The sequence below is a fragment of the Typha angustifolia genome, chromosome 8 (genome assembly GCF_048772165.1).
Source record: "Typha angustifolia cultivar Huaian chromosome 8, ASM4877216v1, whole genome shotgun sequence".
NCBI lineage: Eukaryota > Viridiplantae > Streptophyta > Magnoliopsida > Poales > Typhaceae > Typha > Typha angustifolia.
The window spans coordinates 5,584,512-5,598,646 of NC_133246.1; the positions used below are offsets into that span (position 1 = coordinate 5,584,512).

At 35.1% G+C, this 14,135-nt stretch overlaps 2 protein-coding genes across 2 annotated transcripts; one reads left to right on the top strand and one right to left on the bottom strand.

The window, feature by feature from the left end:
• The first annotated feature begins 58 nt into the window (after positions 1-58).
• On the top strand, positions 59-4,706 carry LOC140764242 (ATPase GET3D, chloroplastic). Its single transcript, XM_073102704.1, has 7 exons — positions 59-325; positions 755-898; positions 995-1,069; positions 1,182-1,369; positions 1,440-1,605; positions 1,706-2,104; positions 3,628-4,706. Exons 1-7 carry the CDS (start codon positions 125-127, stop codon positions 3,757-3,759), a joined length of 1,305 nt encoding a protein of 434 aa, XP_072958805.1. The 5' UTR covers positions 59-124; the 3' UTR covers positions 3,760-4,706.
• Positions 4,707-10,348: 5,642 nt separating this feature from the next.
• Positions 10,349-11,870, bottom strand: LOC140765516 (uncharacterized). The gene is made up of 2 exons (XM_073104646.1): positions 11,740-11,870; positions 10,349-11,260 (listed from the first exon to the last, which is right to left on the bottom strand). The coding sequence occupies exons 1-2, from the start codon at positions 11,792-11,794 to the stop codon at positions 10,743-10,745; spliced, it is 573 nt and encodes a 190-aa protein (XP_072960747.1). The 5' UTR covers positions 11,795-11,870; the 3' UTR covers positions 10,349-10,742.
• Between the last annotated feature and the right edge of the window lie 2,265 nt (positions 11,871-14,135).

The window sequence follows — 14,135 nt, forward strand, 5'->3', positions numbered from 1 at the left end:
AGATGTTTTTTATTTATTTTAAAGAGCTCTCATTCTCGGTAACGCCACCTCAGGTGACTATACCTCAATCCACCACCCAACCCGAGCACCGTCCACCTCTCACCGCCCACCTCCATCCTCCTCCATGGCTTTCTGCGTTCTCTATCCTTCCCTCTTCTCTGAAAACCTAACCCCCTTATTCCGAAACCTCAGAGTACCTCGCGGGCGAAATGGAGCAAGGTTTATGGCCAATTCACGCGAGTCTTCCCAAAGTCCCACGAAGCTGGTCACTTTCTTGGGCAAAGGCGGTTCCGGGAAGACCACCGCAGCGGTTCTCGCCGCCAAGGTGGGATTTTTTTGGGTTCATTCGCGTCCTCCTGTCCATTCCTTTCTATATTTCGTTGATTTTCGATTAATTTCGTGGATTTATACCTATATCAATATCTTATCTTCGTTGGGCTGTGCAATTCGGAAATTCCTGCTAATGCTGCAATCCGCAACCTGGATTTTGTTTCTGTGTAATTTAGCTGTGGTAGCATTATTCGTCTCAACGCATTATTTTCACTTTTCTTTGCTTAAGTACAAAAATATCTCGTCTTGCTAATATCCCAATGTTGCTGTATTCCCTAATGCAATATACTCGATGCACGCTGCTGTGAAGTGGATTTCTTCTTAGGTGTTCAATTTACGAAGTATAAGTATAGAATGTAATAAAGATTAGAATTGTTAGTGTAGCAGCTTTGAATTTTAAACACTTCCTTATGTCATTTGTCAGTATTATGCAAGTGAAGGACTGCGCACATGCCTGGTAATACATTCTCAAGATCCGACTGCAGAACAGCTGATGGGTTGTAAGATTGGAAGCGCTCCAACTGAGTGCAGTGATAACCTTTCAGCTGTCAAGCTGGAAACTAGCAAAGTAATTTTGTATACCCTCTTCATCTTTTGAAAATTGAAATAGATAAATAGATAGATGTAGGTCTTGATTTTGTATTTGTTTTGGTAAAACTGACAGATGCTACTTGAGCCTCTTAACCGAATGAAGAAAGTTGATGCACGTCTGAATCTGACTCAGGGAGTCCTTCAAGGGGTGGGTATGTGATTGTTAAAAGTGTTATAGGTGGAGAAATATGTCTTTTGTCCTCGTCCATTTGAAGATCTAACAAAGATGCTCAACTGGGTTATTGTTATCAATAGAATAGGTTGTTGGAGAAGAGCTTGGAGTTTTACCTGGAATGGATTCAATTTTTTCAGCATTAGCCCTTCAGAAGCTAGTAAATTTTCGTTCTGATGAAAGGAATGCTGCACCAAAAGAGTTTGATATGGTAATTTATGATGGCATCAGCACTGAGGAGACACTACGCCTGATCGGTGTCACTGAGAGAGCAAGGTAAAGGTCCTCTTAGTTTGGCCTTAGCTCATATTTTGTAAGTATGATAATCTTATTTTGTGAAAGCCAGGTGGTACTTAAAGTACATGAGGAGCATGTCTGAGAAGACAGACATTGGAAGATTAACTTCTCCTTCACTCTTAAAATTAGCATATGATTCTATAAATCTAAACAGTGGAAGCAGTGAAGGGAAAACCAGTACAGATATTTGGAATGAGGTTGAACAAATTTTGGAGGTACTTTCTGACTAGAAGAACTCTATCTTGTTTTCATTTCCTGTTGATAGTAACTCTCCTATCTTAAATGATGTCATGGATCTCCTGCTGTCTTCTGCAGAGAGCATCTGCATCATTCACCGACTTGTCAAAGTTCAGATGCTACCTTGTGATGGATCCAATGAGATCAGTATCTATAAGTTCTGCATTGCGTTATTGGGGTTGTGCAATTCAAGCTGGAACACATATATGTGGAGCACTTGGTTTTAATCCTCAATCTTATGCAGTGACACAAGAAGTTGCTGAGAAGTTTTCCCCACTATCCTTTGCACTTCTGCCATATATTGGGACAGATCCCTTTGTTGAGTGGGAAACAAAACTAGATTCTTTAGACCAAAGTACAAAAGATCTCCTTGGGGCAAACATATATTTCCGCCCTTCAGTTACTTTTGATTCTCTGCAGAAAACAGTGACCCTTTTCATGCCTGGCTTTGATAAATCTGAAGTCAAGTTATACCAAGTATGTCACTAATCCATGTTGCTTTATATGTCTTATATTATTCATCACAATTGTCTTGACCCACTCAATAAGAGATCAAGATTGCTTCATCATCCCTAATATTTCATTTCTATTATCAGAATTCTTTTATATGAATAGAGGCTCAAATAAAGAACTCATGTAGGTCTACCAAACATACTGAACATAATTATAGACACCATACATCTTCTTCATGCCATCAAATACTGCCAGAGATGCCCTACATATGCATTACTTGGCATACTTGCTCGGTAGAAAATTATGGGCTGTGATTCTAATTACCATAGGCCGTATTCAAAATTTCAAATCTATGTTTGATGGTTCATCTAGCTAAATTCACCTGCAAATTTGCACATAGGCATCACATTTCTGAGAACTTATACATCAAATTTGTTGTCATTTTCTCAATAGAGCTGAATTGGATGCATTACAGTGGATGGGAGTTTTGTGCCTTCTTCCCTCTGCTTTCTGCACTATCTTTTCTTAATTCCTCTAGAAATCATCCTTGCTGACTTTTGCTATGAATCAGATATCTTCCTTTTGGCTTAAACTTATTTTGTTCTATACCTCAATACACAACCATCTCAATTTTTCTTCCTTTATTCTACTCCTTGCATATCTTGGTTAAATTTTAAAAATTGTGAGCCTTCATGAAATCATAGATGATATAATCACACTGTATTTAGTTGGTTTCTGCTTTTGAGTTTGAATTAGTTAATTTAGTGGAGTATGAAGAAGTACCATTTTCCTGTGATGCCTTCCTACTCTTATGTTGTTCCCAGAAAGAAGAGTTGATGAAGCTAGTGAGTGTGAAATTGTATCCTCTAGGTAATTTTGTTAGTTGACATTTCATATTTATCATGGAGAAAGTCTAGATGCTTCCTCTGTAGATTTGGTTACTCTGTCAGTGAAGTACCTGACAACTTTTTGCAGAATTCTTTTATCCTTCTATTTGTTTTCTCAAGCACAATAATTTTTTTTTTCTCATAATGCAAAAATGCTTGTTCTTCCTGCAAGCATGCTTGCATAGTGATAAATTAGTTAAGCAAGAAAGTGGGAAAACTATTTTTTACCATTGATTGCTTGTTTAGGAAAGAATGGAAATATGTACAAGAAATAGAGAAGGAAATGATGGTCCATAGATAACAGATAATTTTACCTTAATAAAGTTAAATGGCTCACTGCTGTAGTAGTTATAGGCAGTTAGTGTTATTTCTTTCCACCATATCCTTTTCATCAGTACGTCAGAAAGTATATATACTACATGCAATAATAGGTGCCTGGTCTTGTTGTGAGTTCTGTGTCGCAATTTTTTGCTAATGTAGAGTACACAGAGTGAGGTAGTACCAAGCTCAAATTGTTGCCTTGATCAGAACTCTATTATTTCCATGTTTAACAGGTGTCATGATTGTTTTTTTTTCTTCTCTTTTTTCTATCTTGGCAAAATCTAATTACTTGTACATCTTTATTACACTAATCAACCCTTGATGATCTAATACATGCAGTATCGAGGTGGATCAGAGTTGCTTGTAGAAGCGGGGGACCAAAGACGCATCATAAAGTTGCCTCCCAATATGCATGGGAAGGTTATAGGCGCCAAATTTACAGACAGGAACCTTGTGGTTAAACTCCGGTAAGATTTGCATGTCAGCATGGAGAAAAGATATCTGGCTGCAATTCTTGTATGTATTCCTTTTCATGGAAATGCATAATAGAGAATAAGCATTATGATGTTGGTAAGAATTTAATCTGTGTTCTTTTTCCTTCATCACTCCACATATCAGTATTATTGATTTACACATGGAATGAAGTATCGGTAAATCCTGATCCGTATCGCTGAAACAGATCGGCCAATCCTCGATTCAAATCATCCGAAATGAAAGACAGGTGCAGCCGATACGACCTATATATATTGTCTTTTTTAAGCATCCGATACTTAGAACCATGTATTTACATGACTCGACCTCAGTGTTGGCATGAAAATTTTCTGAATGCAATAAGGTAGGACTTATAGACATTCAGCTTTTATAACAAAATTCTCCTCTAGGTGTCATGGCAATAAGGTGTTGTTGGATCCATTTGGTGGAAAGAAGCACCCTCTCCTTTCTCATATTCTCTCATCTATGAAAAAATATTCACTAGGGGAATAGGAATCTAAATATATTTTTGAGTATTTCCAACTTCTTGATGATACTAGCAGCTCTGTATTTTTATCCAAAAAGGCAGTGATAAAAAGCAATTAGACTTCTCTATGATGTTTGAATTGTTTTGGAAATATCTCTATAAATTTGTACAATCATACACAAAATTGTAGAAAAACAAAACAAAACAATGCAGTCAATCCTAATTTGCTGTAAGACAATTTCCATATTATTGTAAATAAGACTAATATAGTCTAGTTATATCTTATTTATTTTTCTCGGTATAAATACATTTAATCAAGGGTGGATTTACTAACTAAAACACCAAGAAGAAATTCGAGAGGAATTTTAAGAAGAAAAGGTGTGTTGACTGATTGCTTCTTATTAACACGTAAAGAGTTGAGTTGGTGAAAGGTTTTGTAGTCAGTTACCGCCCTTGCTATTTATCACCGGCGGTGACGAGAGCGAAAGAAGGCAACGGGCTCCGCAGCGGCGACCGCGGTGGGGGCACCTCCCGGAGCCTCTTCCCGTCGGCATCGTAATAAATGACCCCGGAGAAATCCAACGGCTGGCACTTCTCCCCCATCAGTATCGTCCTCCGCCACACCCCATCCCCGCCGTCCGACTCCACGCCGCGCTCCTCCGCGACCCTCTGCTCCTTCCCCCCCTCGGCGATCTTCTTGCTCGACCCGCCGAGGAAATGGACGACGGACCGGCGGGAGAGGGAGGGGCCGCGCCGGAGCCTCCGGGCCGCACGTGAGACCCGCTTCGAGCACGCGCTCACCAGGGAGCCCACGCTCCTAAGTAGCCCAAATGCCATATATATATATATATATATATACACACAGACAACTTCGTTGGTATTCTTGGAGTTTTTAAGATTATGGAGTGGTGTTCGGAACCTTGTTCAGCTCTCTATTTATAGAGTTGTAGAGAGAGAGAGGGGGGGGTAAAAGAAAAAGAGAAAATAAATAGTGGGGGAGGTCAAAGGAGGTCATCTTTTGGGGGGGTTTTTGTGTGTATTTGATAGTTCTTCTTGTCAAGATTGTGAGCTAAGTTTCAAGGGTAGTTTAAAGCTTGGCGTCTAATTCACATTGTAGTGCAGTACACCCACATATCAAACTACCCTTTCTTTTCTTGGGTTGAAAAATGAAATTTCTGCCAACCATTATTAGCTTTAGTGGTTGCTGGTAGGAGGCCTCAAACTTGGTATAAATTCTTCAGACTTTTAGCATGCATATCCAGGGGTTCTGTTCTTTTTTTCCATTTAAAAAGTAGATATTTTTTTTTACCTCATGTTGTTAGCATAAATTTATTTTATCCTTCTCGATAGTTTTATTTGTATAACGTTACTCTCTTATGGTCTAGACTAAAATGTAACGGTTGCTTTTCTCATCATGTTTAACGAAAGGTTGAATTTGAAGATACTTATTAAAAATAAAATTGTAAAGGCATGGATAATAAAATAATTGTAACTAAATTTTAAATAATAAAGATAGGATATATATATATATATGTAACATATTTTTGTCATCTAAAATCCGATTAGATATTATCTTGAATTGATAAGCTTATACAATCATTTATAACTTTGTTTGTGAAGAGTATTTATAAATTCAACATATGTTTGATAACTTATAATAGAAAAAATAACTATTTTAGTTTAGATATAATCATAAGAGAGGTAAATTTTGCACGAATGTAAATATATAAAAGTTAAGTGAATAACCACAGAGTAAAAAATTTAATTTCTCCTTTTTTTTATCTATATATCAAATCAGAAATCCCGCTAAACTAAATACTACTTTTAACATTATTTTTCTCAACGATTAGCATTCAAGAAGAAAATATAAATCTCTTGAGTTACTTGTTAGGTTTATGCTACATTTTTTTATTTTTAAAAAAATGGTTCATTAAATAATCCTCTTCATATTATTGGCACATTTTTGCCTCTTGCTACTGTACATGTGTTACAATTGGGAATTCTTTGAGGTGTTGCCAGTTGTTTAGTTAGCATTTCCTCCTCTTAATTGCTTCATGCTTTCTCACTAATTGCTAATTAGTGATAATAACACTCAACTTCCCCTCACACAATTTGCTGGCATATTTTTGTTGAAATCTCCTCATTGATGAGCATAATATTTAATAAAGACTCATAGCTTGGTCATTTAAAGTGATATATGTAGAGGATCAATCAATGTTTCATCTCTATCTAATATGGAATCTTTAAAACCAAAGTCAAAAGTTCTTGAAATCTAAGTTGGTTGAAAGGACAAAGATGTGCCTACCAATTTCTCATTATGTCTTATTAGATACTAGCAACATAGTAATTAAGCTAGCTAAACCTTCTCCAAACTTGTCAAATGCTTGGTGGAATTGTATGTGACCTGCCTTCTAATTATAAATAAAGCATTGTTAGTTAGAAAAACTATTGCTCAATGTTTAAGTTAAAAATATATATATAGTGCAATTAATTGATTCACAAAAGTATCAAATCTTATATATCATTTTTGTTTCTGTCATCATGAAAAACCACTGAAATAAACCATGACACATTTTAATATATCCAGTTTGACCACTTGAGTTTGAGGCATTAGGTTTGTATTTTAGGGTAACATACAATTTACTCATCCATGGTTTTGTCGCAATTAAGAGTATCTTTTCTAAACTTTGGTTTGAGTTATTTAACCGTCTTGTAGTTCTGATCTATATTTAGTCGTTAGTTTTCTAGACCAAAGATAATGGCGAAGATAATTTTCCATCAAAATTGTTGGAGTTTTTAAAGTTTTACCTTAAGATTTACAATGTCCAAAATAAAGTGAGGAGATTTGAGATGAGAAAAGATATAAGGCTTAAGAATTTGGTAAAAAAAAAAAACTATTTTCCCAACTAATCGTTGTAAATCAAAAGGGGAATTTTGGTCGGTTTACATAAAAATTAATCGTATGTTAGGCAATTATATATCAGAATAACAAGGGGGTTAAATGATATAAAAAAAATTGAGTGAGCTGCTCTGAATTTTAGCCTAACTATATATATATATTCTTATTATATGTATATATTCCATGTGGTATGTTAAATGTTATGCCCCTTGATTAGAGCAAATGGATTAGAATCAAAATGGTAGATTTCTATTAACACATCACTTTACATTCAATATTTTCCTAGTCAAATAGAAATTAGAAGAAATCCAAGTAGGCTCTACTGCTCAGTCCTCATAGGTCGTTCCAAATTTCATGGATCAAAGATTATGAAATAAGATTCAGAATAAAATATTAATACAAAGGTTTCTATAATACCTCCACAAAATTTTCTACCTTTAAAATGAGTTAACTAAGCCAACAAGAGTTTAGATTACTGCTTGATTTAATAGCACATAGTTTTCATCTCCAACAAACAAAGATATCTTGAGTACCACTTGTTACCCAAAATATATATATATATATATATATTTAGTTTGAAACCTCCATTAGAAGTTGGTCCAATTGCACTTGCTTGCAAACTATTAAGGATAATATAGTATGAGTCTTTAACTGCCCACCAGAAGATAGCCATCAGAATATGATAACCTAGTTGACCCATGATAATGAAGGTGATTAGAAGTCCAGAAAGATTAGGTTGGCAAAATGCCACTTGCAAACCATCCACTATAAATCAAAGAATGGAGGCCTACCACCACTAAAAAGCTATATATGTTGGTAGTTAAGTAACAAGTTATTCAATTTACAGGAAGAGTTTGATTAATATTCTGGATGCTGTTTGCCAAACTAATCACATTGTTTAACACAGCATTAAGCTATCTTGCTGGAAATTTAAATGTCTAAATCCATAAGAGATACAAACTACCAGTGTAATGTTCTTATCATCATTCATCATCTAAGCCATTATTAATTAGAGGAAGGTCCTCTCCAACTAACACACAGAGAGAGAGGCTTATTTGATCAATGGAATTACATGAGTTCATACATATATATATATATATTGTTCAGAGTGTTCAGTTCAAATTAATGCATAAATTCTGTCATAAAAAAGAAACCTTGAAACTAACTAACTAACTAATTGGATGGATAAAAAAATTCACTCACTGTTTTCCTCTCTTTTGTAGGGCAAGATTAAAAGTGAATTTTAAATAAATTAGAAAAGATTGATTTAGAGTTTGATATTTGAAGAAGAAGTTAATAAAAATCCATCCTTGAAAGTGAGTTGATCATTTAGCACTATGCTATATGAACTCTTAGTTGACTTCCAGTGATTGGTTCCTCTCCACTAAGTCTAGGAAAGTTAGGTACTTATTAGACATAGATATGTTGTGCCAAAATCCTTCAATTAAGGAACGGATGGAAGGATTTTTAAAACTCTTAGATAAGTTTGGTGGATGGAATTTTGGATTTGTTAATGGTTATGGTTGATGTAAACTCCTTAGTTATCACACATGTTCAGTGAACTACAACATTTTTTTAATTTGGATAGAAGATGATGATGTCTTAGTAATCATGCAATAATTTGGAACAACTTTGGAACAAACTGATAACAATTAGCTCGTTTTAATGGCTTTTAAATGTATGGAATGAGTTCATTACTTCAAAACCCTCAATAGATGGGCTTGTTTTAGCTTTTGCCTTGGGCTTGGTTATCTGTTAAACTCTATTATGCTAAGTAACTGTGCCATTAAACTAATTTTTCTGATTCAAAAATCCTAGATGTTCGTAATTGCCTGATTGTGGCAGAAGTATTTGTTGGCAATTTTATGATTTTGGACATGAATTTCGTTCAACCTTTTAGCCCAAATTTAAGTGAGATTTATATATTATTAATGATGGATTAATGATGAAATATAAAGATCTCAATTAAACATCACATATTCACTTATTTAAATCAACAAGAGAAGATAGAATGAAAACTAGCTTTAAAGTGACTATCATGAAATGAAAATAAAGGGAAGTAACTTCAATACCCATGGCAATTTGTGAAATGTTATTAGAGTATATAACAAGTTCCACTTGGGCTTTGGGCCTCAAATGATACCTACCGTTATGAATAGAGGAATCTATGTAAATCAACTCATATATGCTTCGCTCGGCTCGATTCATGTACGAGTTTAAGTCCTGAATTATTTTTTCTTTGATTTGATTTCGATTTAGTTAACTTGACGCTTCTATTCACGTAAATAGATGCATCTGCTGGGATTCAAACTTAATAGTGAACATATACTTTCTCTCATTAGTAACAATCAAAATTTTGCATTCCTTTGTCACGGTTGTTCAATTCATTCAATCCATTCATATATTCTCAAGTCTTCTGCTGCTGCATTAAGAAAGAGTACTGCTACTGCATCGAGAGAGAGTACTATACTGTTCCATAAATAAAACATCTGAATAACAACTTCTTTTCGTATGTAAGATAATCGTTGTATCTTGAGAGATTGACATCCATTGTTCTAAAAACAACTAATGGAGAACAAATTAGTTTTAAGAAAATTATGTTAAATAATATATTCGACTTATACTAAATAATACATTCTATAATCTATCTATAAATTTATTTAATTAATTTTATCACTATTATTAGATCAGATTTTATTATTGTTTGAATCAAATTGTTACTGTCAATAGTATTACCCTCTTACAGGATGCATTTATTTGAATCCCAGGAAGCATAGAAGAGTTTTTTTCGAAAGAGTTAAGTCTTTTGTCTAGCATATAAATTTACCTACATAATTATAATCTATCAAAGAGGAAAAAAACTGCATTTCTACAACCATAAATCTATAATTTAGGAACTGTCATAGCCAGCATGCATTCGAATTGTTCTTATGTTGACCCAACTTCTCTATTTCTTTTTCTACTAATAAAAAGTTGAATTTATCATAAATATTTTCTAATTACTCTAACATTTTTAGTTATTAGAGAATACTAGATTATCAATAAATGTAAAAACTTAAGCCGTTAGACAACAGAGCAGATTGGCGAGATTTGAACCCATAGTATTTTGAAAAATTGACTCTAATATCACATTAGCTAATGACTTAAAAACTTGTTTTAACCGAGAAAATGATAATTTATAATTCTCTCATTTTACTAGATGGAATTGCTACAAGTTAAGTTGGAATAAAATCTACTAAAAAGGTTAGTGATTAATTAATCACTCCAAAAAATTTGAACAGATATTGTAACATGAAAACACAAAAAGAAGAGCAAAAACAGTATAAACACTAGATAGAGCATCTATCTATGACACCTAATTTACACTGGGTAATCGTCCACCACTTTAGAGTACTCCTAGAAACAAAATTCCAGACCAAACTCATTACACGAACAAAGATCTCCCTTTCCGTGATCATGGGTATCAGATTCTCTTTCCACTAAACGAACACAAAAGAAAGGTGAAAAGGATATCAAAAGAAAAGGATAAAAAAAAATAATAATACACATTATTATATTCCCACCCAAATCCACCGTCGTTTTCTCTCTTCACCAAACTCAGACGATTGTGCAAGCATTCGGATTCTCCTCACTAAAGATAGCTGTGAGCCGGTTTGCATCAGTGGCGATATTGTAAATGCCCTCGCGAACAGGGGTAGGATAGTAGTTGTACTCCCCACTAAAGTACTCTCGCCTACGTGGCGGCTCCTCCCACCTCGGTAGCGGTGATGGCACGTAACGATAATTATACCCAGGGTGGACCGGAGCACCAACTGGCTCTGTCCGATTCGGCCCGTGTGGACAAGATCCAGGGACGAACCGGACACGAGCCGGCTCCTTGGGTTCTAGGGTTTCGGTTTGGGATGGCCCGGGCACTACGGGTTCAGGTTGGGCTTGGATCGGCTGGTGTTCCGGTGTAGTTGAGTCTTGGGCTGTCTCCACGGGTGGAATTATATATACAGGGTTATTATTGCTGAAAGTAACCGACCTTGCCATTGCATTTGTGTGGAAATATGTAGGTGGCGGTGAATAGGCCCTCATATGGCCTGTTTTTCTTTTTCTCCTATTCTCTCTCCCTGAAAAAGAAAATATTGATTCTATTGTTAGATGTTTTCAAAGGTAATTATTAATTGGCATCATTGGGATATTGTTGATGAAATTTCCCTACTTCATACTCTTTTTCTTCTCATTCTTTTGGAATACATGATTCTACAGTATATTACTAGGATTTCTAAATTACATATAACAAACTCAAAATTAGGGTTAGAAAAAATGAACAAATAACATTTTCTTTTCTGAAATGATCATTGGAAGCCTAACATAACTTGACATTAGAATTAAACCAATTATGTATATGCTGCTTATTATTTTTCCTATGCAACTTTTTGTAAAGAATTACAAGGTATTTGAATTGAATATATCAGGTTAAGGCATACGCTATTCTTTTGATATATTTATCATCTTTTGATTTAAAAAAAGAGTTCTTCCTAGTTCTTAATCCTTAGTAAGTGTCATGGTGAACAAAAATATATACTGCAAAAGAGAAGAGCCTTACCGTTGCACCTCCCAAGTGCCTTGGATATTATCTTGCCAAGAGGGTAGCAACCCATCTCTCTCTCTCTCTCTCTCTCTCTCTCTCTCTCTCTCTCTCTCTCTCTCTCTCTCTCTCTCTCTCTCTCTCTCTCTCTCTCTCTCTCTCTCTCTCTCTCTCTCTCCTCTCTCTCAATAAATCTCCTTCACTTGCATCCTCATTTTTCCATGAGAGGCATGGAGAAGGCCTTTTAAAGAAGAAGAAGAAGAAGAAGAAGAATAGGCTAGTTTGTAAGTTAAAAAGGAATAAGGAAAAGGAACACCAACCTATATGGGAATAAAAGGAAAAGAGAGCTCAATGATAAGGGAAAGAGTGGTCCTAACGTTTCATGGATAGAGATTAAAACTTCGAATATATTCTTATGGAGGTTTGTCTAAAGCTCCCTTTGGTAGCCCTTTCTTTTCTCCTCACACATTGCACTCCTCCCTCCCTCCAAAATTAATTATATTCGATCCATTCTCTTGCATATATAGGATATGAATGTGAATGAAAAGCAAGCCAGAGTAGATTCGTATCAGTTCGTGATTAATTTTAAATGAACTAATGATCACCAATGCGGTTAGTTCATTGGTTTACAACTCAATCTTTATCCAAAAGATGAAGACTAAATTAGTTCTGTGTGATCCTGGTGGCTTGGGTAAGAACTTTTTTTTGACTCCAAGTAGGACAAGAAAAAAACAAATAACTACAGGAAGTAGGAATCAACTACTGAATGTGTTGTTATTTAAGAAGATTCTTTAGTATAAATCGAGTGTAATCCTAGGTTGGGACTCTAACTTATTAGGAAACAATTTTATTCTAAGAATATATGGGTCTAATTTTTATAGTTTTTTCTTCAAACACCCACGATCATTTATTCTAATAACATCTTATGCGCTCCTAGAGCATCACACAATGATTCGTGTAGGTCAATCTAAGCATAATATTAGATGCACATCAATACACTGAATGCGTGTATATCTATGTTCTAGTTATCCATCAAATACGTGTAATTGATGCATTAATATGCACCCAATAACCCAACAAAAGTTCTTCACCTGATCTCACTAAGAGAGAACAATGGAATGCCATATATATATAATTTTGTTAACAAATATAATTATTATCTCAAAAAAGGCACAAAATGCCTTTAGTATCGCTACAAATGCTAGAGGCGTCCTTACAATAAATCTAGCAAAGGAGAAGGCACAAAGTTGACCCAAACCAAAAAAACCATAAATACAAGTCATAATGCTTAAGAAAAAGAGTGTGTAAATAACATAAAACGGAATCAATTCCAGTCAAAAAAGTTAATTTTAGCCTTTGCTACAATAAAATCAACATTCGTTATAGTATCAAATTCGAACCAATTTTTAATGGTTCAAATCGTGGCACAGTTTTGAGTGCGAAACACTTAACGAAAATAAGTGTGAACCAAGCTCAAATCGGTTCGGATTGATCGTACAGAACAACAAAGAAAAGTTCAAAAATAAATCTAAGCTTGGAATATTTTTTAGACCTAGTATGAATTAGAGAGGCTTCTCACATTCTATAAGAGGTATTTGAAGGTAGAATGAATGTATTCATCCCTTCTAAGAATCTCTTAAAGCTTTCAACTTTCTATCAATTATAAGAAAATTTTAAGTCCGAGTATTAGTCATCACTGACTACAATTTGTGACACATCGGCGAAAGCTAAATTGGAGGCAAAAGTAGAGACTTCACCCAACTGAAGAGAACTCAATGAAGTTCACGTTATCATCTATGAGTTTAGTCTTTCAGAAAGCATACTTTCTAACAAAGTATGACAGTCACCTACATATGTACACCTCCTAGGCTTTATTAGAGATTAATCATCGACCACCGAAGAAGCTGAGCCTGAGTTGTCTATCATCAACATCTACACCAACACTAAGTTTTTGAAAGTTTAATCAAGCGTATATGTTCAAAGTAGTTCATCAAGGTCGAGCAAGAAAATGACTTCAATCAACGGCTATCCAGAGTATAGTATGTATGATTATAAGTGAATCTTATATATACGATTGCTAGTGAAATCAACCGATCTAAGAGATTGATTAGATTTATAATTTATTTTCTTCTCTTTAGCGAATATGGATGAGAGACTAGGAATCCGATAAATTAGGATATTAGGTAGACTATACTGATCAAGAGTAGGGCAAAGCAAAGGGCGTCGGCGTAGAGAGTGTCATTCTCCATGTTCATAATTCTATCAAAGGCTTATGCGCACATCAAAGTCTTCCCCTGAAAAACAAATCTCATCAGGGTGAGGCATAGTAGGCCTGCCCCTTCAATGACCCAAGTTCCTTTGCACCAGGTACCGCAAGACCCGAAAGTAAGACCCAAATATCATTCCACTAAGTC